The sequence below is a fragment of the Oculina patagonica genome, chromosome 13, assembly GCF_052425735.1.
Source record: "Oculina patagonica isolate OP01 chromosome 13, crgOcupat, whole genome shotgun sequence".
In the NCBI taxonomy this organism is placed as follows: domain Eukaryota; kingdom Metazoa; phylum Cnidaria; class Anthozoa; order Scleractinia; family Oculinidae; genus Oculina; species Oculina patagonica.
Genome location: NC_135770.1, coordinates 24449553 through 24475732, shown reverse-complemented (window position 1 = coordinate 24475732; position 26180 = coordinate 24449553). Strand labels below are relative to the sequence as shown.

General features: G+C 38.7%; 2 protein-coding genes across 5 annotated transcripts; both read right to left on the bottom strand.

The window, feature by feature from the left end:
- Positions 1-804: 804 nt before the first annotated feature.
- Positions 805-7352, bottom strand: LOC144636299 (uncharacterized). Of its 3 annotated transcripts, none has more exons than XM_078495472.1 (6): positions 7231-7352; positions 4740-4861; positions 4287-4409; positions 2697-3962; positions 1903-2104; positions 805-1409 (listed from the first exon to the last, which is right to left on the bottom strand). In XM_078495472.1, the coding sequence occupies exons 2-5, from the start codon at positions 4849-4851 to the stop codon at positions 1920-1922; spliced, it is 1686 nt and encodes a 561-aa protein (XP_078351598.1). In that variant the 5' UTR covers positions 4852-4861; positions 7231-7352; the 3' UTR covers positions 805-1409; positions 1903-1919. The 3 variants fall into 3 exon arrangements, with proteins under 3 accessions (XP_078351598.1, XP_078351600.1, XP_078351599.1); XM_078495474.1 differs by lacking the exon at positions 7231-7352 and adding an exon at positions 6877-7099; XM_078495473.1 differs by lacking the exon at positions 7231-7352 and adding an exon at positions 5688-5920.
- A 2119-nt stretch (positions 7353-9471) lies between these two features.
- LOC144636282 (uncharacterized) lies at positions 9472-20978 on the bottom strand. Of its 2 annotated transcripts, none has more exons than XM_078495454.1 (7): positions 20867-20978; positions 16824-16948; positions 15627-15746; positions 15096-15206; positions 13833-13952; positions 12034-12828; positions 9472-11120 (listed from the first exon to the last, which is right to left on the bottom strand). In XM_078495454.1, the coding sequence occupies exons 2-7, from the start codon at positions 16942-16944 to the stop codon at positions 10444-10446; spliced, it is 1944 nt and encodes a 647-aa protein (XP_078351580.1). In that variant the 5' UTR covers positions 16945-16948; positions 20867-20978; the 3' UTR covers positions 9472-10443. The 2 variants fall into 2 exon arrangements, with proteins under 2 accessions (XP_078351580.1, XP_078351579.1); XM_078495453.1 differs by lacking the exon at positions 20867-20978 and adding an exon at positions 18518-18624.
- Between the last annotated feature and the right edge of the window lie 5202 nt (positions 20979-26180).

The window sequence follows — 26180 nt, the reverse complement described above, 5'->3', positions numbered from 1 at the left end:
GATACCAATTTCTCTAGAGATGTGTCTTGTTTCGCAGAATGGTTGTTAATTGCGCGCGAAAAGTCGGACCTGTCAGGCAAGTCAGGGAAACTACATGGTTCTATTTAGTGCTATGTCAAAAATACGATTTTTTTTTAGAATGAAACATCTGATGAGATCTCTCTAGCGTGTATTTGAAATGGGACCATGTCTGAAATTTGAAATGGACCTTGATTTCAAACGGAAGTCTCTATTTTCTCACTGCGATAAAATTCCATCACCACATTGGACACAAATCAACATCCTCAGGGAAGTACAACGATCCTCTTATGTTTGCAGAAAGGACTTTAAATCGATGTCAGTTCGGTCATAAACTACAAGAAATTTGGTTGTTTTCTTGTTTTCTTAAGGCGTTCAAAACGCCTGAGAAAATCATAAACCGTAAAACTATTTTATTTAAGAAATCTGCAGTCTTCTTCTTCTTCGCAATAATTTAAATGTTGTTTACCTAAACGATCCCAGACATTCGTACCACCTAAAGTTCGAGAGAACGGCGGAAATCGATCCTTAGCCGTTTTCCAATCTGTTATAAATTCCTGGAGAGGGGGAATGTCGGTTAAGATACACAATTTTATCATTGCATAAAGGGGTTTGCAATGTTCCTCTTGTAATAAGTACGGTTAGATCCGACAGTCGCGATAGGGGATGGACCTTATTAATTTCATTATATTGGGCTCGATTGCCGCACTTAGTATCAGTGACTTAAGACGTTACTTTCATAGAACACTTGCTGATACTTTAACATCACCGATTTAGCTAAACAAGTCAAGGAATAAATTTAATTTTATTGAAATTTATACATAATGTTCTTATTACAGACGTTAAAACGCATTTAGCGAATGTTTGATGTCACAAAGATTTGTAGCATGTTTGCTGAACATGTCACAGAACTGGTTGAGAAGAAATGATAAGATATGTCGTTAAACGGTGAGAATTAACTACATGAGCGCCACTTATTTTCAGTGTTGTTCTTTCAACTCACAAATATTGTTCACTCAAATAAAGCCACATGGACATAGTCAAAACAGGATTGTTTGGTTGGTAGAGTGATTTTATTTAACCCGTGAAACAACATCTAACAATTAGTGCTAAATAGTGAAAACTAAACAAAAGAAAACAATGGAATAAGTGTCTAATAGTATCTATTTGAGTAGTAACTATTTCACGGTTGAAGTAAAATCACTCTAATAAGGAGAAAAGTGTCCAACTGTCCGGTAATAGCCAAGTGTTGCAACCAAACAAGCATGTTGCTGTACATGGACTTTTTCGATCTGACACATTAAGAAGAAACTACATTTTTTGTACAGTAAATTCATAAAACTCAGCTAGTCGACTCAAAATTGAGTCAAATGTTGGGGTATCTTCTTTGACTGAAACAAAACAAAAATAATGCAATCATTATCAATACCAAAGCGATTATCATTACTACACTAAAGTGTTGTCATACTGTATAGTACTTTGTGCTTTGAATCCAAACCTAGTGTCCTCACGCCCGCAATAAAAAACAAAATAGTCTTTCTCTTGCGAAATAAAGGCCATCATCTGAAAAGAAAGCCATCTGTGAAAAAGGCTAAATCGCACGTCCCCCACAAAACAGTGCATGCTCTCGTAACTTGCTTAGTGCGATGCCACATGCATAAACTAATAATGCCATTATCATTAACAGACCATTGACCGACTAACTGACCGACCGACCGACGACCGTCCGACCAACCGATCGACCGACCGACCGACCGACCGACCGACCGACCGACCGACCGACCGACCAGCTTAACATTTCCATAGCACGAGTCCATTAGCATTCTTTCTTCAAAATACAGGTTGAAGCGTTTTAATCTATCTTCGTAATTTATCAGTTCTTACCTAACAATGCTAAAATTTTACGCCACTACTACTTCGTCGGCAGCGAGGTTCTTTTTAGGTTGTGGCTTTTTCTTTTCAACGCCTTCTTTCTTAATAGTAAGAGGTCCTTCCGTTCCTGGCCAGGGATGCTGAATGACATAAGCTTGACCTCCCCCCTGTGCGAAATCAGATTGAGGAGCCATGGCGCCAGCACCACCAGCACCTAGTCATGATAAGGCATAAAGAGTTTAGAGTTCAGATTAATATTTCCAAATATCATTACCGATTGTTAAGTCAGATAGGGGAGACATAATAGTAAATATCACAACTATCGTCTACCCAAAACGTTTTTGTCAGTAGCGTGTTATAACCTTTACGTGAGAGTAAAATTAACAGAGCTTTGAAAAAAAGTCACATTAGTTTGGACAATAAGGGTTTGTTAATTAAAGGAGCTACGTCAAGATTACGTAGTTTAACAATATTGACCAATATTTTCAAGTTTATTTGTCACTCATAATCTGTACTAATCGTGTTTATCTTTGTCCATTTTAACCATCCTTGCTTATTTTCGAGGTTTATGTTGTTTTTTTAGTGTTTTCTACGTTAGAAAATTATTATTTTAAGCTGATTTTCTTCAAATTGAAACTGGTGATCTAAAAAAACAACTGATAGGAAAACGACAAAAATACCGCGAGGAGTGCGATAATTAAATGGGGGAATTTCCTATCTATTTCAATTTTTAATAGTATTGAGCCTCATGTACGCATAGCATGACAGAACTACAAAACTACCTTTTATTCAGCATAACAACCTACCTGGAGAAGGAGCCGCAGGCACTGGAGCTGGTTGAGCAGGAGCGGGTTGTGCAGGAGCTGGTTGAGCAGGGGCTGGTTGGGCAGGAGCTGGTTGAGCAGGGGCTGGTTGAGCAGGTGCTGGTTGAGCAGGGGCTGGTTGAGCAGGAGCAGGTTGAGGAGCCACAGGTTGTGCTGGTTGTTCCGGTTGTGTAGGTTGTACGGCGGGCTGGGAAGGCTGTGGTTGAGGAGTTACTTGGCTACCTTGTCCGTAAGGTGGTTGCTGTCCGTATCCCGGTTGTCCATATGGACTCGGCTGTCCATAAGGATACTGCTGACCATATGGAGACTGTTGTCCGTATGGATACTGCTGACCATATTGAGGCTGTTGTCCGTATGGATACTGCTGACCATATGGAGGCTGTTGTCCATATGGAGGCTGTTGTCCATATGGAGGCTGTTGTCCATATGGAGGCTGTTGTCCATAAGGTGGTCGCTGTGCGTAGGGTGGTCGCTGTCCATATTGTTGGTAAGGTCGCCTCGGTGGAGGACCATGTTCAACAGGAGGTGGCTTTGACGATTCTTCCTTTTCTTCCTCTTCTTCTTTTCCTTTCTTTCCTTCTTTTTCTTCCTCTTTTTCTTCTTCTTCCTCAGTTGGTTTTGCTGGTGGTGGTGGAGGGGGAGGTGGAGGTGGACCCTGTGGTGGCTGCGGGCCTCCACATGGCTGTGGTTGAGGACAAGGAGGTTGCCCGCAAGGTGGCTGTGGTGGGCAAGGTGGAGCGCAAGGATCTGTGGTCATTTGACCACATGGCTGCCCGGCTTGTCCATACGGCTGCATCATTCCTTGCTGACCGTATGATGGCTGCTGACCGTATGGCATTGGCTGACCATATGGCTGTTGTCCATACGACTGTGCTCCATAAGGCTGTGCTCCATAAGGCTGCTGTCCGTACTGTCCATATTGCTGTTGTCCATATGAAGGTCTACCATATTGCTGCTGGGGTGCATACGGATTGAGCGGCTGCCGTTGTCCGTATTGGCCATACGGCTGTGGTCGCTGTCCATACTGTTGTCTAAAAGGCTGCCTACCAGCCATTCCTTGTTGTCCGTATTGTCCTCCCATTCCAAAGAGATCGCCCAGCTTCTTTTTGGGAGGTTGAGGTAAAGCCACAAACCCTTTGCAGCTGAACTTACAATGTTTAAACATATAAGGTTGATGTTTGGCTACTGCACAGAACTCAGAGCGCCGCCATTGGTTACATCTACTGTCATCGTCCATAAGCATTTCCCCTAAGACAAATGTCCAATTGATAATAATTATTTAGAACATAAGATAGAATTGGTTAAATTATGATAGAAAGAAACCAGTTTAAAACAACAAAGTCCATTCGGCCTTGTGTACTGGGCTGAAATGTTAAGTGTTCCCAAATGCAAGGCCCGTCATCTAGTGTTAAATTGTATTATATTTGATTTCTGATTAAGGATGTGTGATGGCAAACATTGTTAGCAAAGATGGGCACGTCTTACGCTGTTTGCATGATACTGACATAATTTAAAAGCGTTCTGGAAGTGCGATAAATGTCTGTTCACTTAATTACTAATATCCATTCTTACCTGGAGCACACATTTTGCAAGCCAGCTTGCACTTCCCTGACATGACTGAATGGCTTTTGGGACAGTAACCCTTAGATGCCCATTTCTTGCAGTAATTTATGTCCTTGTCAAAACAGACACTGTCTGGGAAGAAGAGAACGCCAATTACAATTTCAGCCACTTAAAGATATCGACTAAATAGTCTTGCCTCCACGTTTGCTACCAATTCTGCTACCAATTTTGCTACCAATTCATAGCTACCAAGGTGTCTGCTACCAATTTTGCTACCAATTCTGCTACCAATTCTGCTACCAATTCTGCTACCAATTCTGCTACCAATTCTGCTACCAATTCTGCTACCCCAATTCTGATACCAATTCTGACTACCAATTTTGCTACCAATTCTGCTACCAATTCTGCTACCAATTCTATTAAGTTCATAAGTAACAAGGTGTGTGCGGCTAATTGTCTTACCTTGCTTTGGCTTGTCATTTACTTTCACTGGCTTTTTCTTTTTGTCAACAGGCTTGCCGTGACATAAGGAACCGAGTATCGTCAACGCAACAAAAATCACCGTCGCTTTCATCGCCTCCCGCCTGATTAAACACAAACAATTAGGCTGTTAACAGTGATAACTACTCTAATCTTCTAACTAAGGAAAGTACTAATATAAAAAATCAGTAAAACGCAAAACTGTATTGGGAACAGCGCCAACATTTTAACAAATCAAAGACTGCAGAGACGTTTCGGGACACCTTCAGCAGCGTGTCGTGACAACGACATAACAAGTCTATGAAGGGTGTGAACTAGGTATTTTAAAAAGGCCGAAACTCTGAAACTCCGAAGTACAATGAATCAGGTTATTATATTACCGTTACAAAAGTATATATTTTGCTTCTAAATCGACAATAACAAAGTAAGATATAGTGACGGAACAAAATGAAATAATATGGTGTTCACCACTACAAACTGTAGCAAATGTTTTGTATTTTGTTCATCTGTTTGTTTGTTTTCTTATCTTTGTGAGCAAAGAGTTTTCACAGTTTCAGTTAGAGATCGCTTTGGCTCAATCACTATTGACCATTTTTACAGGTAGGTCACACTTACGTTAAGTAATATAAGGATATCGAGTTTCCTAGAAATAAAATCTAAGAAAAGATAAAAGTATAAACAAAAAAGCTATATATCTGTTGGGGTTTTCATCTTTTTCAAGAAGTACCTTCCGTTACAATAATATCACAATACTAGAAAGTCTAACCTAACTAACTTTCATAAGCTTCTCTGTTTATGAGATAGTGTATGACCTTTACCATCAGAGAAACTTGAAACAAAAACACCAAAATGTTGTTTCTATTTTTCTACAAGCAATTTTTATCACATTATTGAATGTTTTTATACTAATATATTTAGTGAGTATCTCACCTATTAGCCACTCAAAGATAGTGATTTACCACTCGGGAGCTTTGTCTGTTTTGGTCTTTTGAAGGTGTAGGGGGTTTTGGGTGGCAGTTTTGACTCTTCTCCAGATCAATGATCTTATGCAAACGTCATCGACACTTCAAGGAGAAACTACTTCAAGAAATATTTTCTTCTCGCCCTCTCGCAAACATCACAGAAACATTTTTTAAAAATACTTAATGATTTCTAAGTTTCTTGCGAAATGTCTTTTATTTGCTTTTTTCCAACCAAATGTACAAGGATTAAAATTGGTTGGGTCTCGAGTAATTGATTTGTATCAGGCAACGCTGGAGTACCTTGGATTAATGTCTGAAATATTTGAAAATCAAGGAACTGACATTAAGAATAAAACTTTCCAAGCAAATTTTGTTAATCTAACTGAAAAATCTAGCGAGTGAGAGGGGGCGGAGCCGAAAATATCATTTGTTAATTTCCTCCGAAAAAAGTCGTGAAGGGGAACTTAAAACTTAAAAGATATCGTTATTTGTCTCTTTTATAGCTGGCTATTTGGTTGTTTGTTTGTCTGTTTTCAAGCTTTTTCGGATAATACAAGTTGATTTTTCCTGTCTATCAGGTTCACTTGATTAGATGTCATTATAACAGCCCGCTGAAACAAGACGGACACATTTTACCGTACAATTAACAAATTCTCCGACTCATTCCTTCATCCGCAAGTTTTCTTCTTAACTTTGTATGTACAGAAATAAACTGCAACTCATCAATCTGTTGTGAACGACTACTTAAAATTCCCAATTCAAACCGTAATTTGGAATGAAAACGAAACGTCACAGCTGTTACGATGGTGTGGTTGTGGTCAAAATGCGCTGAGTGTCTCTAAAATGACCTCATGAAAGATTGTTCAAATGGGTGCCGGCAATTTTTTTCTATTTAAAACCGTTCCATTTTCAATCTTCGAATCAAGGTTATAATACGTTGTTCATAAACTGGATCAGTCTTAAAGAAGCATAAGTTAAAAGAACATATCCTTTTTCGAATGTTTTAAAAAAGAGATAGACCTTTCACGTTATGTTAGAATGACGTTACTTACTAATTGCCTTACTAACTTTAATGACGATTCTTTTCACATGGCCGCCAAAGCAGCTGAACTGCCCAAAATGCTTTAGTAACTGACCAACTAAGACAATATACTTACTTTTATCTTTAAACGATCGACCGCCTTCTTTAACCTCACGTAATTACAACTATGCAGTCCATATTCTTCGGTGACAGAAACCGACATTTAAATAACAGACTGCTTGATTTGACTTTTACCAGAAAGAAATAAAAAGCTCTTTCTGTGTCGACAAATCCGTCAACCCAAATCACTGAACAGTATGGTCTCAATTGTATCCCAAGGAGATACTTCACACAGATATGCCTTCATATTTCTCGGCTGATTTCCCACTCTTTTAGATCTGTTTAAACCGTGTAACACTTCTGTCTAACCGAACCAGTCATGCTTGTTAAACTTCTTATGAATTTAAAGATACTGTTGTCAGTGACCTACCTGATTTATGCGCGGCTGTGACCAAAACAAACTTTTCGTGGTCAAAACACTACCAAGGCAAACGTCTCTGAAATGAGGATGCAACTACCCGTTTGGACATATGACTGGTAAATAATTAAACAAGAACAAAAGGCCACAAGCAAATTCCTTAAGGATCAGTAAGTTTTGTTGAAGTTCACTGCATCTAAAGCAGGTCCAATAACACAACTTATTAACTTTATTGAGGTCTGCAGTAGGTGTGTTTATCTGACTGTTCCAAAGGTGATCGACCTGAATTTCAATGACAAATCCACATCCAAGATATATTTTGTTTCGAAGTTGAATATCAATTTCACACCTTACCTGACGCTCTAGTTATTTAGTGACGCCATGTTTATGCCATCAAAACAATGAAAAGGAAATTGTAACGTCAATTAACATAAACAATGGTGTTCAAACCCCTTATTTACTACCACCAGCAACCGTAAAAAAGAGAAGAGATCAACCCTGATACTAAAGTTCCTCTTTATAAGTGGTTTTGCTTTAATAAACCTTTGTAGGCTTTTTAACTTTTCAAACTGCAAACAAATGATAATTCACAGACTTGAAAATCTCCCAATTAGTGATAAGATGTAAAATGAAAGCCATCCTACACATCATGTAAGCCTACGTGAAAAGTCCCACTTTTATCTCAAGGTACTTAAATTCAAAACAAGTTTTACTAGACACTCAGATATTGAATTTTTCTAAGTACTTTCGTGGAATATTTTTAACCGATTTTCTCGAAGATTCACAGCTAAAAATAGTGCAATCGCAAAGTTGAACGATCTTTTATGTTAAATGATGGCGGGTTCGCCGTAACGCCACAACGTTTATATTAACAGGGTTCCGTAAATGGATACAATTTAAAATTTGTTTTAACTTAAATAAGACATTTTTGGTCGCCTTTTGAACGAAATTGGGCGCATGGTACATCTCTGAGAAAACTGTCACGGGCAAAAAAAATCATCGAAAATTCAACTCGATAATTCAATTAATGGAATAAGCCTTTGTTAGAACTCGGGAATGTTCGGAAATCGAAATTTTTCCGGAATCTTCGTAAAATCAGAACATCAGACTAGTATTCGAAAAAACTGTAAATTTGGGTTGCAAAGATCTGCTTTATTGTTCTATAGACTGTTCGCTCCATTCAGGGTCTGAAACGAAGTTCAATCATTTGCGCCTGTTCGAAAATATGAATAAAAAACACGGCAGAACTAAACATAACTCCCTTTACTTGGTCATGAACTACACATGCGTTCGTTAGGTCAACCTACCTTTTAGGATTCAAATGTGTATTATCAGAAGCATATGCTTCTGGTGTTATACAATATTTCTGTACAATGCAGTGATTTTCAATTGAGCGTCAAATATACTTCGCATTCGCTTTGGTTTTGCTTTACTGCGCTTAGTGATTGGTTTAAAAAACTCGAGCCTCTTCCTCGAAAAATCAAAAGAAAAACCAAAGCCAATTTTGACTCGCTCGTGCACTTTTTTCCGCGTTCGCGCCAGTCACATACTGTGTACTTGCTGTGTGTCTTGATTGGTTCACTGGATTGTTTGTGGCCTTTGTGATTGGCGAGAGTGCTAACTTTGGTTTTGGTTTTAAGACACTCAATTGAAAAGTGCTCTAGTTATTCAAAATCAAGTACTTTTTATGTTATAATTATCGTAATACCATGCAATAAACTGTTGTCGGTAATATTGGTTTTCAGTTGTTTTTGCCTACGGCGACTTTCCACCATCATTACCCTGTACAGCCTTCTTGCTCGATTATAGCAAGAGGTTATTATGCGGGCCGCCTGGGAACGGCCTGGTTCATGTTTTGTTCGTGATTTTGTTTTGTCGGTGACCAGACTTATGCCACCACTCGGCCGACCCCCTCGCCAGAATTTCCGACAAGTTACGATTACGTTATTGGTAGGGAAATCACCAATTCGATCAATGTATTCGTGAATTACTTAAGCCTCGGATATTTTTGTCAAGTTGTGATCTGCATGACGACTTTCGCTTTCACCAATACCATTACAAAGTAACTGTTGTATATTTTGTGGCTCCCATAAACGGCTGTCAGGAAAATTTTTGCCAAGCCGTCGACGTCATTCAACAAAAAACAGATGCATATACAACTCTTTGTTAAACAGTATTTGTATTTTAACATGCAGTAACTGTTACTTAATTTTAAATTTGTGGTTCAAAAAAGCTATAAATGTGTAAAATACGAGTTCTTGACTTTTCTTCTCGGCGAGAATACATATGAGTTATCTTTTCCGTGGTTTTAATTTGTTACTATATTTTCTCCATAGTAAGAAGTTATAGTTCTAGTAAGTGTTCTTTAATTGCAATTTTTTGTTTTGGTTGAAAATTATTTTTGGGTTGTTTCTATTTCCTTTTTTGAGCAGTGCTGATCAGCAAATGTATATATGTCTCAGTATAAATCATTAAAATTAATTATACATCATAGCTCTTTTAAAGTGACAGTGTCACCATGATTTAGTGCTACTTGAAAATGCAATGAAGGTGTTGGTATTAATTGGAAATCCACTGATAGTGGCCTGGCCTTGCTAAAATGTCCTGTACTAGTCATGAAAATTGCTAAAATGTGGTTTGGCAGCAGACGGATATGACAGTAGTGGCCTAAAAAGGGGAAAAAGTTGGGCCGACGTTTTCAAGTTTGACAGTGTTACTTAGAAGAAATCACATAAAAACCACTGATTAATTTTATTCACACCTAGGAGAATGAATGAATGCCTTTCTTTTGTTGTTCAATGGTTACGTTGTTAATCACTCAGTACACCCTCAAAATTCTATCATAGTTTACACAAAAACTTAGGAGACTTTTCGTAACACTGCCCCTTTAAAAATGGTTTGGAAATCCGTGAAGAAGGGAGAAGTCAGAAGCATACACCGCGTTACTCGCGAACACGTTTTGCTATACTCGTTATCGATCAAATGTTTACTTCAAGTATGTATTTAAGGCGATGCTAAAACATGTTCTGATAAAGATATAATCTAAACATTTTTGACAACTGACCATTTCTTGTACGAATGAATGATAATGACGAATTGAAGTTAAAAAATTCATCGGCCATCGAGCTTAATTAACTTGTGTCTCGTAATAACTTTGTAAGAATAACTATTTCCGCTAACTTCGGCCAACTCATTTCTCACGTACTTATCTAACCAATCAAATGCTCAATTCGTTTTATTAGATTTTATCCTCATCGGCATTACAGCTGATCCGTTCTGCTCTTTCAATGGTGTTTTTATGTCCTCAGTCATCTTTTCATAGATTTTCTCTGCGTGATTCTTCGTCTTTTCGCCTGTCCTCTTATTTTCTTTGTCCTGCGCTTTAGTCTCTTGAGCAGTTATCACCTTCCTACGAGAATCATCTTTTTTCGTTGTTCCCATCTTGTCCGGTTTCTTTGTATCATTTGCCTCTTCTTTAAGAAGAGTAGCCTTAGTTGGGCTTGTTTCTTTCGCTTTTCCCTTCTTGTCCATTTTCTTCATATTATTTGTCTTTTCGTCAACAGCAGTGGCTTTAGCTGATGGGCTTGTTTCTTTCGCTCTTCCCTTGTTCGTTTTTTTCGGGTTATTTGCCATTTCGTTAAGAACAATGGCTTTAGTTGGACTTGTTTCTTTCGCTGTTTCCTTCTTGTCCGTTTTAACCGGATTAGTTGTCTTTTCATCAACAGCAGTGGCTTTAGCTGATGGGCCTGTTTCTTTCGCTGTTCCTTTCTTGTCCGTTTTCTTCGGATTATTTGTCTTTTCGACAACTGCAGTGGCTTTAGCTGGTTTTGATTCTTTTTGTTTTTTCATTGGTCCAACTGTTCCAAGCTGGGGCTGTTGAACGACAGGCTGATAGGCCTGGCCTGTGTGATAACATGAAACTGTAGTTAGTGATTTACTTAGCTGATCTTGGCAGCATGCAGGATGAGTGCCATATACAAAGTAGTAAATGGCCTAGCGCGGCAAGAGTTTTCCTGCAGTTCATTGGTAGAACGTCCGACCGGTTTGTGGAAGGTCATGGGTTTGTCGACCACCCCGTTGATAACAGATTTATTGCACTACTCTGTGACTGGAAAGAGCTTTAACTTTACCTGGTCCATATAGCTGGCAATTGAGCTTTCCCCACTGGGTATTCAGTTTGTCAGGAGCAAGAGACTTGCTTACTTACATAGAAAGTTATACAATTCTCTACAATACTGAAATAATTTATCGCGTTATGTACACGCTCTATATCGGTATCAAAAAGTGTTTTATCAGTACAAAGTACGCATATTGCTTTAACTAGTATAGGAAGACGGATCATTGACAGACTACATCTGTTATCAGTGTGGAAAAGACCGCCACTCCCGAATCGGCCTTTTAACCCACAGCAGACGCTGTTCTAAAACTTTTATCGAACACGCGACACCATAGCATCCCGAGACTGATGGTTGTCAATGATAAATGAACAATTGTCCAACGAAATCGCGCGAAGTATCGCCTAATACTAAGACGATGACGTCGAATTTGTAACAATTGTTAGGACTGTCTTGCATTAAGACTAATTATTTAGTCCCCTTTATTTAACAAATTGTCGAAAACACGCATTTTACAGCTAGCCACACTGTGGTTATGCAACCTTTTGCAAAAAGGCGGAGAAATCTTGGCAAACTACTTATATCGCCTGATAATTGTTATGAATAGTAATAACAAGGGATTCCAGACCATATATCGGCATCGCCGATGGCAATTTATTGAATAACAAAAAGTATTATCTGTTAATAGTAACATACGTACCTGCACTCACTTGAGGCTGATAAGAAGTCTGGGGTACCTGTTGCTGACTAGCAGGGTACTGAACCTGATTTGGCTGTTGTACCTGCTGTTGCACAGGGAGGGGCTGTGCTCCAGGTACTGTTTGCTGTACTTGTAAAGGTTGCATCACTGGGTTTACTTGAGGGTTTGTTTGCTGAATCTGAGGCTGAACTTGAGAAGTTTGCATCGCTGGGTTCACTTGAGCAGCTGCTTGCTGCATCTGCGGCTGCATCACTGGAGTCACTTGAGGGGTTGTCTGTTGAATCTGGGGCTGAACTTGTGAAGGCTGCATCACTGGAGAAGCTGTTTGTTGAATCTGTTGTACCTGAGAAGGCTGCACTGCCGGGTTCACTTGGGACGGGTTAGGAATCGTCGCTTGCTGCACTTGCGGTTGAAGTTGCGAGGTCTGTGCGCCTACCTGAGGCGAAACTTGAGGTTGAGTTGCAGCTATTTGTTGGACCTGTGGTTGAACTTGTGTTGGCTGCTGCGCTTGGGCTTGAGAAGGCATTTGAGCTGGCAATCCTGGCTGAGAAGGAATCTGACCAACTTGCTGCTGAGGTTGCTGAGGTTGTACCACCCTACCTACTTGCTGTGGCTGAGGCTGTGGTTGCTGAGGTTGTAATGATACTTGAGGTGATACTGGGTTTGTTTGAGTAGCAACCGGAACTGGGTGAAGGAAACGTTTGCATGTGTGAGGACAGATCTGTTTCCATTCCCAGTCATTGCAAAGAGACTGTTTTGGATTACACTCACTTGATGCGTCCATAACGGGGTCACCTATAAATTTAAATAAAAATGTTGAGCAAAAATTGGTGCCATTAGTTTGTCCACAAGAGAAGGTGGACATATGACTTAATTTTAATAATGTAATTTTTAATTTTTTTCGATTTTATTCAAATGTAACATAATTTTAGCTTATATCTTAGTATCTCTTATATATTTTAATCTTTTTAACTTCCATTTTAGGTACGTTGTAAGACCTTTAGCGACTTTTTAATTTTTACTTTTTACTAGGGCCTCTAATGATAACAGTTTTTATTGTAAAGCTGACGGAGTAAACCTTATTTTAATAAAGGCTTCTCTCTCTCTCTAATCATATTTTCAAATAATACGTCGGTTCTAGGAGACCCGCAAGCGTTGTCACAGAAAAGCTGTCTCCCAATATTGCTTCTTGGCGCGCAAACGGGGTTACTAATGAAGCAAACGACGAAACGTTTAGGCAAGCGATTATCCTATAATTGCTTGCTCGTGTCTTAGCGAGCGAGTGCATTTGGATTCGGCGAATGCCATCGTGGATTCAAACGCGGAAGAGGCTTGGGGAGAGATCTAAAAAGCGTCCAAGGGAGTAGGAGTGAGGCTGCATAGCGACGAATCTACTCAAACGCTTGCTAATACCGATAATTCGTGCGACCACGGAAAAAAAAGCCCGTACTGCAGGCTAGCAAGCGATGTTTTTCCGTTTGCATGGGCTTTTATGCGGCTGACGTCTGAATTTATTTATATCTAACCTCTTCGAATCACCTACGGAAATACGGAAATATGCTATACTCCTTAAAACTACAGATAACAAATTAATTACGCTTGTTTATATCTCAAAGGGTAAAATAAGGTGTGATCGCACGTATAACTTCGGGCTTTTCCGGGAAATGTTGGCAAAATTAGGGTCATCTTTGGAACTTTCGGAGGCCTTCCGATAATCTTCGTTGATCTTGGGAAACAAAATTAATAATAAATGCCCTCTCTCTAAACCAATCATACTTCAGTAAAATGGTTTTACTTACCTGGTGTGCACATGGCACAACCCAGCTTACAGTTCACTGTCATGTACTTGTGTTGTGACAGACAGCCGCCGCTACTTACCAGTGCCTCACAACCTTGAGCCCTGTTATCACAGATATATTCTGAAAATGATACAACAAAAAAACTACAGCGTTTCATAATGTACCACATTTCAGTTAGTAGGGTTGTGTTTTTGGGAAGACGCTCCCACAGTGCCTCTCTCCGTTTAGGAGCGTAAACATGTACCGGCGAATTGTTAGTAGGCCTGACAAAAATGATAGAGGTAATCTGCATCTCATCCTTTTTCAATAAGCCTGGTTTTCACTAGCGATGCAAGCAAAAGCGCAAGCAAAAGTGCAAGCATAAGTACTTGTGTCAAGTGAAAACGAACGTCAGCACAAGCATAAGAACATCATGTTTACTAGTTGCAAGACTCAAATGCTCAAACGCAGGGGAATCTTGAACGAGTGCTTTAATTGAGCATACACGGACCAGACGTAAATTTCCTCGTGTTTATGCGGTGTTTCGTTTTTACACGGGATAACACGAACGCGACCACAAGCCCAGGCACAAGAAAAGAAAAAAATGGATACATGTGCTTGTGCTTGCACTTTTGCCAATGCTTGCGTTAGGGCCGTTTTCATGATGAAATAAGAGCTGTTATGCTTGCGCTTTTGCCCGGGGGGGGGGGGGGTACTCCCTATAATGGCCTATACGGGGAGGCTCCGCCCGAAAGGGATACCTTTTTCAGGCTTCAGGTATATAAAAGGGTAGGGATTTCACGAGGTTAAGTATACGAAAGGGTAGGGAAATCTGTCATTTGGCTATTTAAAAGGGCCTTTAATTAAAATATTTCGAATGGACGCTATTTATGGCTGTATTATTTTAATTTATTAAGCGCTACATAAAAATGACAAGAAAACGTCCTATTTCAAGTCCACGCCATGTCTCTTTTGTATATGAAAGGGGTACCTTTTTTCAGTTAAAGGCATACGAAAGGGGTACAATTTCTGTGAAAAATGGTATATAAAAGGGTAAGGGGTTAGAACTTGGGGCGGAGCCTCCCCGTATAAAACTTTTTTTGAGTAGCCCCCCCCCCCCCCCCCCCGGGGCTTTTGCTTGCATCGAAAGAATTTTTGCGTCTCAGATTTAGGGAGGGGGTTCATTTTGGTTTCCTTTTGGAGGGCGGCTTATTTTTCGAAATTTTATGGTATCAGTAATTTCCAGAATCAATCGAAAGCTGTTGTAACTAGATTAAGAGGTACCTCTGCAGGTGTGAGGGCATGTGTTTGCCCAATCCGATTTTACGCAGAGCGTCTCTTGGTGTTTATCTAAATCTACAAAGCATTTACTAGACAAGTCGGTCACAGGATCACCTAAGAGAACAATAACACAATTTTAAATGTATTAAATAACAAGGGAAAGGAAAAATGCAAACAAAAGTTCAATACTCTGTTACTGAATAAGGTGCCGGACTTACAGGACAAACAGAGTGATGATGAAACGATTGTACACAATACCAATGCTAAAATAAAGTTAATTAAATTCAAGTGCGTGAAACGGCAAGTGAAATGAATAGAAATAAAACAATCTTATTTAAAAATAAATAAATAAAATGAAAATGAAAATAAAAACATAGAATAACAATTCGTGTGACCTTAACCGAGGTGACACAAAAACATTTCATTCGCGCCGCACGCTCGTTGCTTATTTTATCAACTCATAAATATAACGTGAACTCATGGAATAATTTCTAAATTTTACTTTAGGCAATGAAGAAATCGTCGGGATCTCACCTGGAACACACATCTTGCATGTTAATTTGCAATTTTTGCTCATATATTGAGGTCGTGTGCCGCAATAGAAATCGAAATTTTGACAACGTTCTGGCTCGACATCATAGCATGTTTCTCCATCTACCAAGGTATAAAAAGGTCACGGTTAGTAACTGGATATCATTAGTAGCGTAAGAACAAAGCCTGGTTAGTGACATACAAGTTAAGATCTTTGCTTTATTACTAGTTTAGTAAGGGTTTTGCTTGGGACGAAAACTGAACCCTCGAAAAGATAACGTACATTTTTAAAACTGGAGCACATTAAACATTGTATTGTATTGTATTTTATACCATGCCATAGAAAATACAGCCAATCAGAGTACAGAAAAGCCGTTGTATATTCGACGGTATTCAACCCAACCTTCCCATCGTGCGCTGCGATTGTATTCTCGACGAAATTTAGTAAGCGTATTTTCTATGGCATGGTATAAAATAGTTACACAACACTTTCTCGTGGTATACTATGAAATAACCCACTTGTCACTTGTATTTTCTTGGTATACACACTCGCCTTTGAGAAAATACAAGTGACTCGTGGGATATTCCATAGTATACCACTCGAAAGTGTTGCATAACTAGTATGTATTGTATTGTAAAACTAAGTGATATCAACATGTTTGACAACATCACGTGACGCGATTAGACCAATAACACACGAGAAAAAACATTGAATGTATTACGGTATCGATAATTATCGTTACTTCAAACCCTAGGATAAGGTCAAGAGCTATATATCTAGTAGTATACTAATGCAAATGCTGCAATCTGATTGGTTGAGCTATTCGTATACTATGATCAGCCGTTAGTCACGAGTTCGCACGGGCTCGTGACTTGTCGCCAGTCGTCTCTTTTGAGAAAATTGCAAGACGCGAAGTATTGTGGGAGGAATAAAGCCTTCTTCCCATCACGTCTTGCGCCCGCCTTTTTCAGAAATAATTGAAAATTGCTCGATTGGACGTAAATTGCTGAGAATTCTATTAATACAATTAGATAATTCTATCGCTCGAAAATTTCGAGGTTAGTATCTGATCGTTAAATGCCCAATCGCAAGATATTTGTAAGAATTCAAACATGATACATGATACAACTCGCAAGAAATTTTAAAGAGTAAAAACTACTTTTGATGTTTTGTAACTTTCTATTTAACTTTGTACTTACAGTCGTAAGAAGCCCGCGAACTTGTCTTTTCCTTTCTCGTCTTAGATACTGACTTGCCAAAGGACATTGAGAATAGAATGGCGATTGAAAGAGAAAGAAAACTCTTGAAGGGTAGATTCATCACTCTGTCAAAAATGAATGTGCTAAGCTTCAACATACATATTCAGTCCTCGGTGTTCAGTTTTATAAATATCTTTCCAGGTCTCAGAAATTGTTTCCTTGGTTTTTATTACAGTGAAACCCGATATAACGAACTTTCATAACGAAATCCCCGGTATAAAAAACGATATTCTTCAGCCTGGTCAAAGTTACAAATAGTTTACTGTATTTGAACAGAATCCTGGTAAATCGAAGTCCCGAGAACACATTTTCCTCGTCCCTTGGCATTCACGCACGCTGATAGCCGGAGCCAAATTTCCCCGTAATCCCCACCTCCATCATAACGATGTTAATACTTGGCTGGCTGGCAAAACGCGGGTAATAAAATGGCAACTTTAGAGAGACATAACAATAATTATCAACTCCCACTAGCACGGGACCGCCCTCGGTATTTCTTGTACGGACCTCGCATCGCTCGGTCTGTATACCAGAAGACCTCCTTCCTCGAGCTCGGTTTCTAAAAACGTATAACATTATCTTACTGCTCCGGCAAAAACGGCAATTCGTCACTCTTACTATTAAAATGCTCTAACGTACAAAAAGGTTTAATATTCCCATCCCCAGTGCCCAAGGAATAATGCTACCCCCAACATTAAATTCTCCGAAACCTATTTATACACGTGGGTGGAGAGAGGCACTATGGGTGTTAAATGTCTTGCCTGTAAACACAACACAGTGGCCTCCGTCAGGGCTCGAAACCCGAGCGCGCTTACAATTAAACCACCGCGCCTCCCAGAAGAACAGTGCCTGTCGGTATGTATATTGATTCCTGAGCGCGATCTGAATTAGCCACGCAACTCGTCGAATCTTTCTAAAAAATCTTATCCGTCGACGAGTCGCTGCGTGGAGTTTAACTGCATATGAATATGGAGCACTGTGACAAAGCGAGTTAAAGAGAATTGGTCGATACTAGTGCAACAAATTGGTTTAACACGGTCTCAATGGTCGCAACTATAAGACAAATATATTTAGTCTCCATCAAAGCCAGGGCTATCCTCTTATAATGACCCTTAACCGGGGGAAAACTACGCTCAGTCTTCAGACATTTCCGACAACAAACCAGTCAAGCAGTTAAATTTCGCGTTGTGTGGCCCTCTGCAGTCAAAGATTTATTTTCGTCTTTGTGTATGCGACTGCGTTCAACCTCCTGCTTTTTGGCAAGATGAAAAATTACTTAAACAAATTAAACCATCGCACAAACAATCACAAATAAACAATTGTATATATGATTGAAGGCATAAATGCACAGTCCTCAAAAAAGGTTTCTCCTGGACACGGACATTGTTTCATTGGTCTCAGTTCATCCAACAATTTGGCTTTTTAGTGGCGTTGAGTTCTCCAAACAATCAGTCAATCAACTAAAACCCTTTCCGAAAAATGTCATTTTTCGCTCTGACTTCGAGCACTTTTGAGCGGTTTAACGCTGATAGGCGATGCATGCTTAATATGTTCTATGTTTCTCGTTTCTAACGTTACAATTTTTCAACAACATGTAAATAGAATACTCAGAAAATAAACTGTGTGAATGTACTCACCAGAATTAACATATAGACGGCGTTATAAATCCCCAGACATCTGCCCTATTTGTGTAACATTTTGAGTTTCACGTCCCTTTTGCTAAATTTTTTATCGCCTTCACTTTAACCACCGGTTTTGTCGCCTTCAAAGCAAACTTTTACCTGTTATAAAACACTGGAAAGAAACGCCGAGTACAGGTTACCCCCTGGCAATATTGCAAAGTTTAATTACCCCATTTCTACACCTTCCTATCTCATAGCCGATTCATTGATCATGACTGACATGCAGATCACCCTGCTTGCTAATTGATAACGATCGTTTCATAGAGGTCACAATAATTAAGACATCATATTTAATGATTCCTGGGCAAAAAAAGAGGTTGCGTTTAAGATGTGAATGTGCATGAAGAGGGTCTATTATACTAGGTTTGACGGTTTAGCCAATTTTGTGTCGGTTTGCGGGTACATTCCTATTTATCTGGCGGTTTACGGTCAAGAAACTACGGAAGTTCTGGTCTTTAGGAGAAACGAAAGCTTTTTGCGGTCTTGGAAGAACAAAGAATGGTGGTTTGCGAAATGTATGACCTCCCGTAATAGACCCTCAATGAAGGAAAGGCGATCATCTTCGACGCGGCCCCTATCCGATCCTTCATTTGTTCTATCACACGCTCGAGTGTGTTTTGAAAGGCATGTTCAACTGAGTGAATTTAAGTTTTTAATCGGTAAAAACTTTATTTTACGTTTGGAATCCCGCTGAACCGGTGTTTTATGATACAGAGAAGTTGCGAAGGCCATGCGGGTTTTGGCGGCTGTCCCGCGGGTCAGCGAACCGGGGCAATCCACGGGAATATACCATATTCGTATTCTCGGTATTGGACTGGAACTAGCTTGCGATGGAGGCAGCAATTCATTTTCAATCCCCCGGTCAAAATCAAAGACTCGGGGGACTTTTTGACAGTGCATTTTCAGAACAAAAATGAGTTTTGCTTTCCTTAACATGCATACCCGGGACTTGAAATTCAAAGCTTTAATTGTTTATTTTTTAACAATATTTGACATTATATTTTGAATAAAATCTGAGAAACTGTCTAAAATTTGCCCAAATTTTGCACGCCTTACGTATTTTTTCCACAAATTTCAAAAATAATTGTAATGAGTCATGTAAAAAAGAATAAGCATAGTTAAGCGTTTTCATTTCGTGCGAAAAGCTTAAAGGGGCTGTGTAACGGCTGAGATAAGTTTATTTTATCAAGTTTTTCCAAATACTCGCTGTGAAACTTAATGGTTCCCAAGAAATTACTTTTATGGATCTAAATGACAAAACCCTAGGTTCATTGCAACCAAATGTGTCTCCCTGGCGTTATAATTTAAAGTTACAAGTAAACAAGATAAACTTTGAAAAGTGTTCAGCCCAACAATATTTCAAAAACCTATATCTTGTTCCGTTTCAATCTTCGTCGCTTTTGGCCATCCCTACCTCCCTTTGTATTTGGTGTGTTACTGTTAAGAGGTCACTTTTATATTTCAACAAATTACATGGTCATTTTCCCATGCTTAAATTTAGCTTTAATCCGCGACACAGTTCCTTTCAAAGACAATCTCGTCCCCTGAGCCCGCTTTTATTATGGACAGCACCAAGAACGCGAACCTTGGTCAAGTTCGAATGTTCGCGATTCACAGAATTTCGGTCGTTTACACTCAAACCTGATTGGCTGGTAATCAATAACGAGAACTCTACGCATGCTCAAAAATCAGACTTGACTGAGCCCGCGGTCTCTGGCTTGAGATGGTGAGTGCATTTAGCTCTGAGCATGCTCAATAACACACATAAATTGTAAATAAACTTGACCTGCGTTCGATTTTGGACTGCGCAGAACGCGTAAGAAAAGACATATGGTGAGGAGAACATCGCATAAAAAAAAAAACTGAACAAAAAAACGTCGGCGAACATGAAGTTATTAGGTAAATTTTGGCGGACTTTATTATAAACCTAGTTAAACCACCTGTCCCCGAATTGTCTCATATATTCTTTCAATAACAATGTTTCAATGGACGGATTTGCATAATATTTGAGTTACGTACGCTAATAAACTCATGGAAATAAGAATGAACGAAAGCTTTCCAATTTTCTCGATATTTGGTCGGGTTTTCTGGCTATAAAGAGCGAATTCGCTGTTTAAACTCAATGTTGTCAATTCGGTTTTTTTATATTTCACACGAATATACTGAACGCAAACAGAGAAAAAAATTAATCGAGCTTGTTTTTAATATTTGATAGCGATTACATGTTATGAGTTCATTCAAACTCACTGTGTGTGCTACGCACCAAACCATAACTTCAAAAATTCATGAAAATGCCGGACTTACTGTAATTCCCAGTGATCTTTGTTTGCTTTCCGACAGAAATGATCGATTCATAGACGCAGTCAACGGGTAACCAATAGCAATACTTGACGCTCATGGGCAAACTGGCATTCAGTTGAATTTTGAACGTGGGCAAAGTTAGGTCGAGAAATTCTAAGAGCTAATGAACACGTTTTCTTAAAACTCTTGGGCATTTTAACTTTTTTATATACCATTTACCGATGTGTCAATCTCTCCTGGCGGCGTCTTTGTTGTGAAAATTACCCGGACCGTGTTGAAAACATTTGTTGGTAGCCGAAAGCATCTGTATTTACAAAGGTGAGTACGCAAGTGTTATCTTCGCTGACTCTGAATTTCAGCGACGCCAAATGGCAACTTTCGATTAATTCTTTCTCTAAAGTGGACATTTTTTTGTTTGGAAGTAATCTACCTAATCACAGTTTTTCGCCAAGACACGAAATGTAAACGTTGTCTCCGCCTTTAGCTTTAATTCGTTGATGGTCTTGATGAATTAATCGCCGATCGCTCGAGTTTTTTGTCTTTGCTGACAGTTCATATGCAAATCTCGCCAGATAGATAGCCACCTTCAAAATTAATATGCACTCTCAGACAAGCATAAGTAAAATGAATTTAGAATTGTGACCGCAAACAGAACAAGCATATTTTTTTGGAAAGCACGTCAAAAATCGACCTGTCCGAGGGAGCATTTACACTACCTCCAACGAATAGCGATTTACTCGGTTTTGCTGATAGATAACCTAACTGCGTGGTGTCCGAGCGGTTAGCCTGTTGTATTTCTTGATTTAAAACTGCGGCGAGGGGAAGTCTGCAAAAAAAAAACGGTAAACGAAACACTGATTCCAAAACTGAACCGACGCATGGATTGAAAAGTGTAAAATGGAGATTCTACATCGCTGATGTTGCTTTAAAAAACGGTTAATCTTCAAGTCAAGACCGCGTCTCGCCTTTTACGGTCACAGCAGACGCAACAATTCTAATACAGTTGAAAGTTTATATCGCCGCGAGGCCCCGACTTCTAGAACCGAGGATCTTTATTACTTTTGGAAGACAAAAAAGTATACGAAGGAGCTCCGATTTTGTTTGGTTCAAAAGGATTTGCCCGTACGTGTGTGTCAATAAAAGGAAACCTTTCAAAGTGAAGAATTTTATTGGTAAACAAGGAAAGCCGACCACAGCTGAAAACATTCGGGATCGAATTGTAGACGACAAAGCAGATTTGCCGAGATTGTGAAAGGTAATGAATGAAAACGCTTCTTTCACATATCATTTTTCTTATCTTAAATCATAAAAAACCGCTGTCATGTTAAAGTGCCTTTACTTCATTTTAGTGCGAGGAGTCATGTGCATTTAAGTTTTTTTTTTTTTTTAATTTCCATCGATTGCGTTTAACTTTTAAACACCGCTTTCGCAGTTAATGGCCAGCGAAGTATTATTTAAAAATATATATTCAAAAAATTCAAATCAAAAGATAAATTTTAAACACGACCTGATGAAAGCACTCGTCGCTTTGGTCAATCTTAGCTTTTTCATTGCAAGTATTTATGGCAAATATTCGCGAATATTCGTGTATATATTTCTTTTTTCTTTTCAAACGATAGTACCGATTCGATTATTTACCTTTCTGAGTCAATAACGGCGCTGCGTACAAGAGACCAGGTAAATACTAAAACGTTTTCGATCTTCAATAACAGAGATATATGTTACGCAGCACTGTGAGCTTTGGTTTTGTTGTCAAGAATCAATTTAAAATTCGAATAAAGGTGGTTTGCAAATTTTGTTTAACTGAGAAAAGACTACAACTTCATTTTCTGTCTCGAATTTAAGGTATGTCACGTTTTTTTTACTTCTTCGCTGGTGAACAGTAAACAGTTCCTTATTATAAAATAGAGCAACAGTTTTTACCAATGATACTGAAAACATCAGATTTTGTCTAGTTTAAAAATCGAAACAAATTTAAATATTGTACTTTCCACTCTATGTAGAACACGCTGGTTCATTGGTCACGTCAAAACTCCGGCATTTTAAGTAGTAATTTTTGACGTATAACAAAGGAAAAATGAAATTTCTAGCAAAACAAATTTTAGTACATGTTAATTCTTATGACCATTGTTTTTCAAAACGTGATCGTACAGGTAACTGAGTGGATAAACCATCTACTTGATTGTTTTGTCTTGATGAAGAACAAAATTCTCAAAACTGACAACAAGAGAAATCTAATGAATCAGTAAGGAGAATGTTGACAATATTTTTTTATTTAAAGCTTGCAAAAAGAAGAAGTTGTTGTATCTTATTGTTTCTCTCTTTGATCTGCTTATGTATGTTATTGTTGTTATTGTTGTTATTGTTGTTGTTGCTGCTGCAGCTGCTGCTCTCGCTGCCGCTGTTGCTGTAGTTATTTATAAGGTGATAGCACAAGTGACGATTTTTAACAACAATTTTTAACGCACCATTGTTGCGTTAAAAATCGATTCCGTGTAGTATGGTACCCCGAGCGATTTTTAACCCAAAGTGTTATATTGCGGCAATGGCATTGGCCGGTGCAGGGTTTTAAATTTCATTCAAAAACCTGCAACATTGTTATACGAGTCAAAAGTCGTCTAGTATAATATGTAAAAGTCGCTGTTAAAAATCGCCTCATGTAACATCATCACCTTTAGGATGTTGCTATCTTATCTTTGTATTCATGCATCTTTCAAAATCACTTCTCTTCTGCAAAAAGCTTCTGGATAACAGCAAAAGTCCATATAATGATTGAGACATTTATTTACCATATGTGTTCACGCTCAACCAAATAATATGACACTGAGAGATATAAAGTGGCAACTAGACTTGAAGGCGGCCGACAAGATAAGTACAAATAAATGAAGGCCCACTTCAACACTCGAAGAAATTAATTCTCCATAAAGAATAAAACTAATTCTACGTCAAGTGTAGTGTTAAGCCAAGAAAAATATTACCTCTGGCTATTGATAGATTTTTTATTATTGTCATTACTTGTTTGTTTGGTAATGTATTGAGATGGTATTGAGAAATAACATGGCAAACAGTGTCAAGAATGAAAGGGTGACTTTATTCAATAACTTCTTCGTATCAAATGACATGACATTTAAAGGAACTGTGTCACGAATTTTGGTCAAATTTAGCCATCAATTTCAGTGAAATATAAAAATAACTGCTTAAAACAGTGAAGCAATATTTAAATAACACAGCAGATACAAAAGAAGTTACCGGTGGCTAAAGGTGAATAAAATTGATACGGATTGCGATATGGGTTTTTGAAATACTGTTAAGCTGAACAGTTTTCAAAGTCAATCTAGTTTGATTGCAACTTTAAATTATAACGCCCGGGAGACATATTTGTTTGTAATGGAGCTTGGTTTTGTCATTAAGATCCTAAGAAGTATTTTTTTCTTAAACATTAAGTCTTATAGCGAGTTTTTGGCAAAACTTAATAAAATAAACTTTACTAAGCCGTGGCACAGTCCTTTTGAGCCATTTTATCAGGGCAGATTGAGTTTTTTTGTCGCTGATTTTATTGTTGCAGATTGTTGATTATTGAAGATACCTTGAAGATATCCCGATTTCTCGAAACGCCAAGGGGAACGAAATTTGGTTTGAAAAAATTGGAGTTAAAAAAATGGGAGGAATCAAATTATAGTGTATGACCGCATGAAGAGAATCCTAGCTTGCGTAACGGGGCAGGTTAAGAAAATCCCATCAAAACGACTTTTGGTTTGAAATTATATACGGGAAGTTCGAGAAATCGGCGCTTGAAATCGGGTTCCAGAAATCGGACCCAGATAGCAGACTGTTGTGAACAGAACTGTTGTAACCTATCAATGCAAATACGAAGATTTTTAAACAATAGCACTGATTTACCAGGTGATATAGACAAATTGTCAAATTGTATTGTGAGAACGAAGCAGATGGCCAAGATGTTATCGGAGCAGTTGTGGATTTTAATAAAACGTTTTTATCGCACACGCGACGCCACCTTAATTGATCTTGGAAAGCTTTTTACTTTGCATATTTTGCATTGATCAGAATATAAATATGATGAATTTTTTTATGTCGAAATGCTGCTTTGCTTTGAAAAGAAATCCATTGAACGCCTAGCCCGATGACAAGTTAATATGCTAGTTTTTGTATTTCAATTCAGTTCAACAAAATTTCAAAACAGACATTTAAGAAAATAATGATATTCTTGGCAAAATCTACTTTAATTCTTGTGTACTTATTTGACCACGCAATGCTGTATACCAGAGCCTAGCTGGCGATAGGCTTTATTTATCTTGTAATTACAGACGCATGTTGGATAATACTTTGCAGAATCGACTACTTTGTCAAGATAAATACAAATAGCAAAACGAATTAAATGTCCGTCTGTAAGACGCTTAAATCATTACTCAACTCAAGCGGATGTGACAAGATAAATGCGAAGACTTTTCAATCACTTGACCTTTTAAACAAACTTAAAAATGTGCATTGTTTTACAGCCAAGGTGGCAGGCACTAGCCTTAAAAAACAGGCGTCTCTTGATCTCTTCTTATATTTATTTTTTCCCAGCTCGTGATTGGTTGTCGCTTGCTCACAGTAGCCAATCAGGGTTTCCGTCAAAGACTGAGACGACTTATTTCTTTTTCATTTGAAATTATGGTGTTTGACAGAGCAGAGGGGAGGCGTTATTTCCCTAGGAAACAATATGGGGGCATGTTTGGTGCCGAAGAGCTAGAATGGCCACTTTCTGTAATTCAGTTGTGGTCTATGTGGTGTGACAGGGTTTAACAGCTTAAGGGAACTACGACAAGGCACTTACTTATTTAGCTTCATCGATATTTCAGTATAATAGGAAATAAATCTGCGAACAAAGGGGTAAAAGAAAAGAGAAAAGCAAAAAGGAAAAAAATGGATTTCATCAAGTACAAATAAATATCACCTTGGTACTGAAATACTGTAAAAGATCTATAAAGCCCCCGGGATGATGGGGGAGAAGAGCTCTGGAGGAAGGGAACTTGATAGAGAGGGGGGCTTTTTTAAAACAAAAAAGTAGAACTTTCAGTGTTTTTACACTGTTTGGTAACACACTGTCACAAAACAATAGCTACAAAGGTGAATATGGTAAAGTTGTCTTACTGTTATTTTCATAAACTGTGTTCGCCTACCATCTTGGAAAGGGACTTACCGTATTTATTCGATTAAGCGCCCAACCTCGAATAATCGCCCACCTCGAATAAGCGCCCACCCTGAAGGTAGGAAAAGTTAATAGGCGCCCAGCCTCGAATAAGCGCCCACCCCC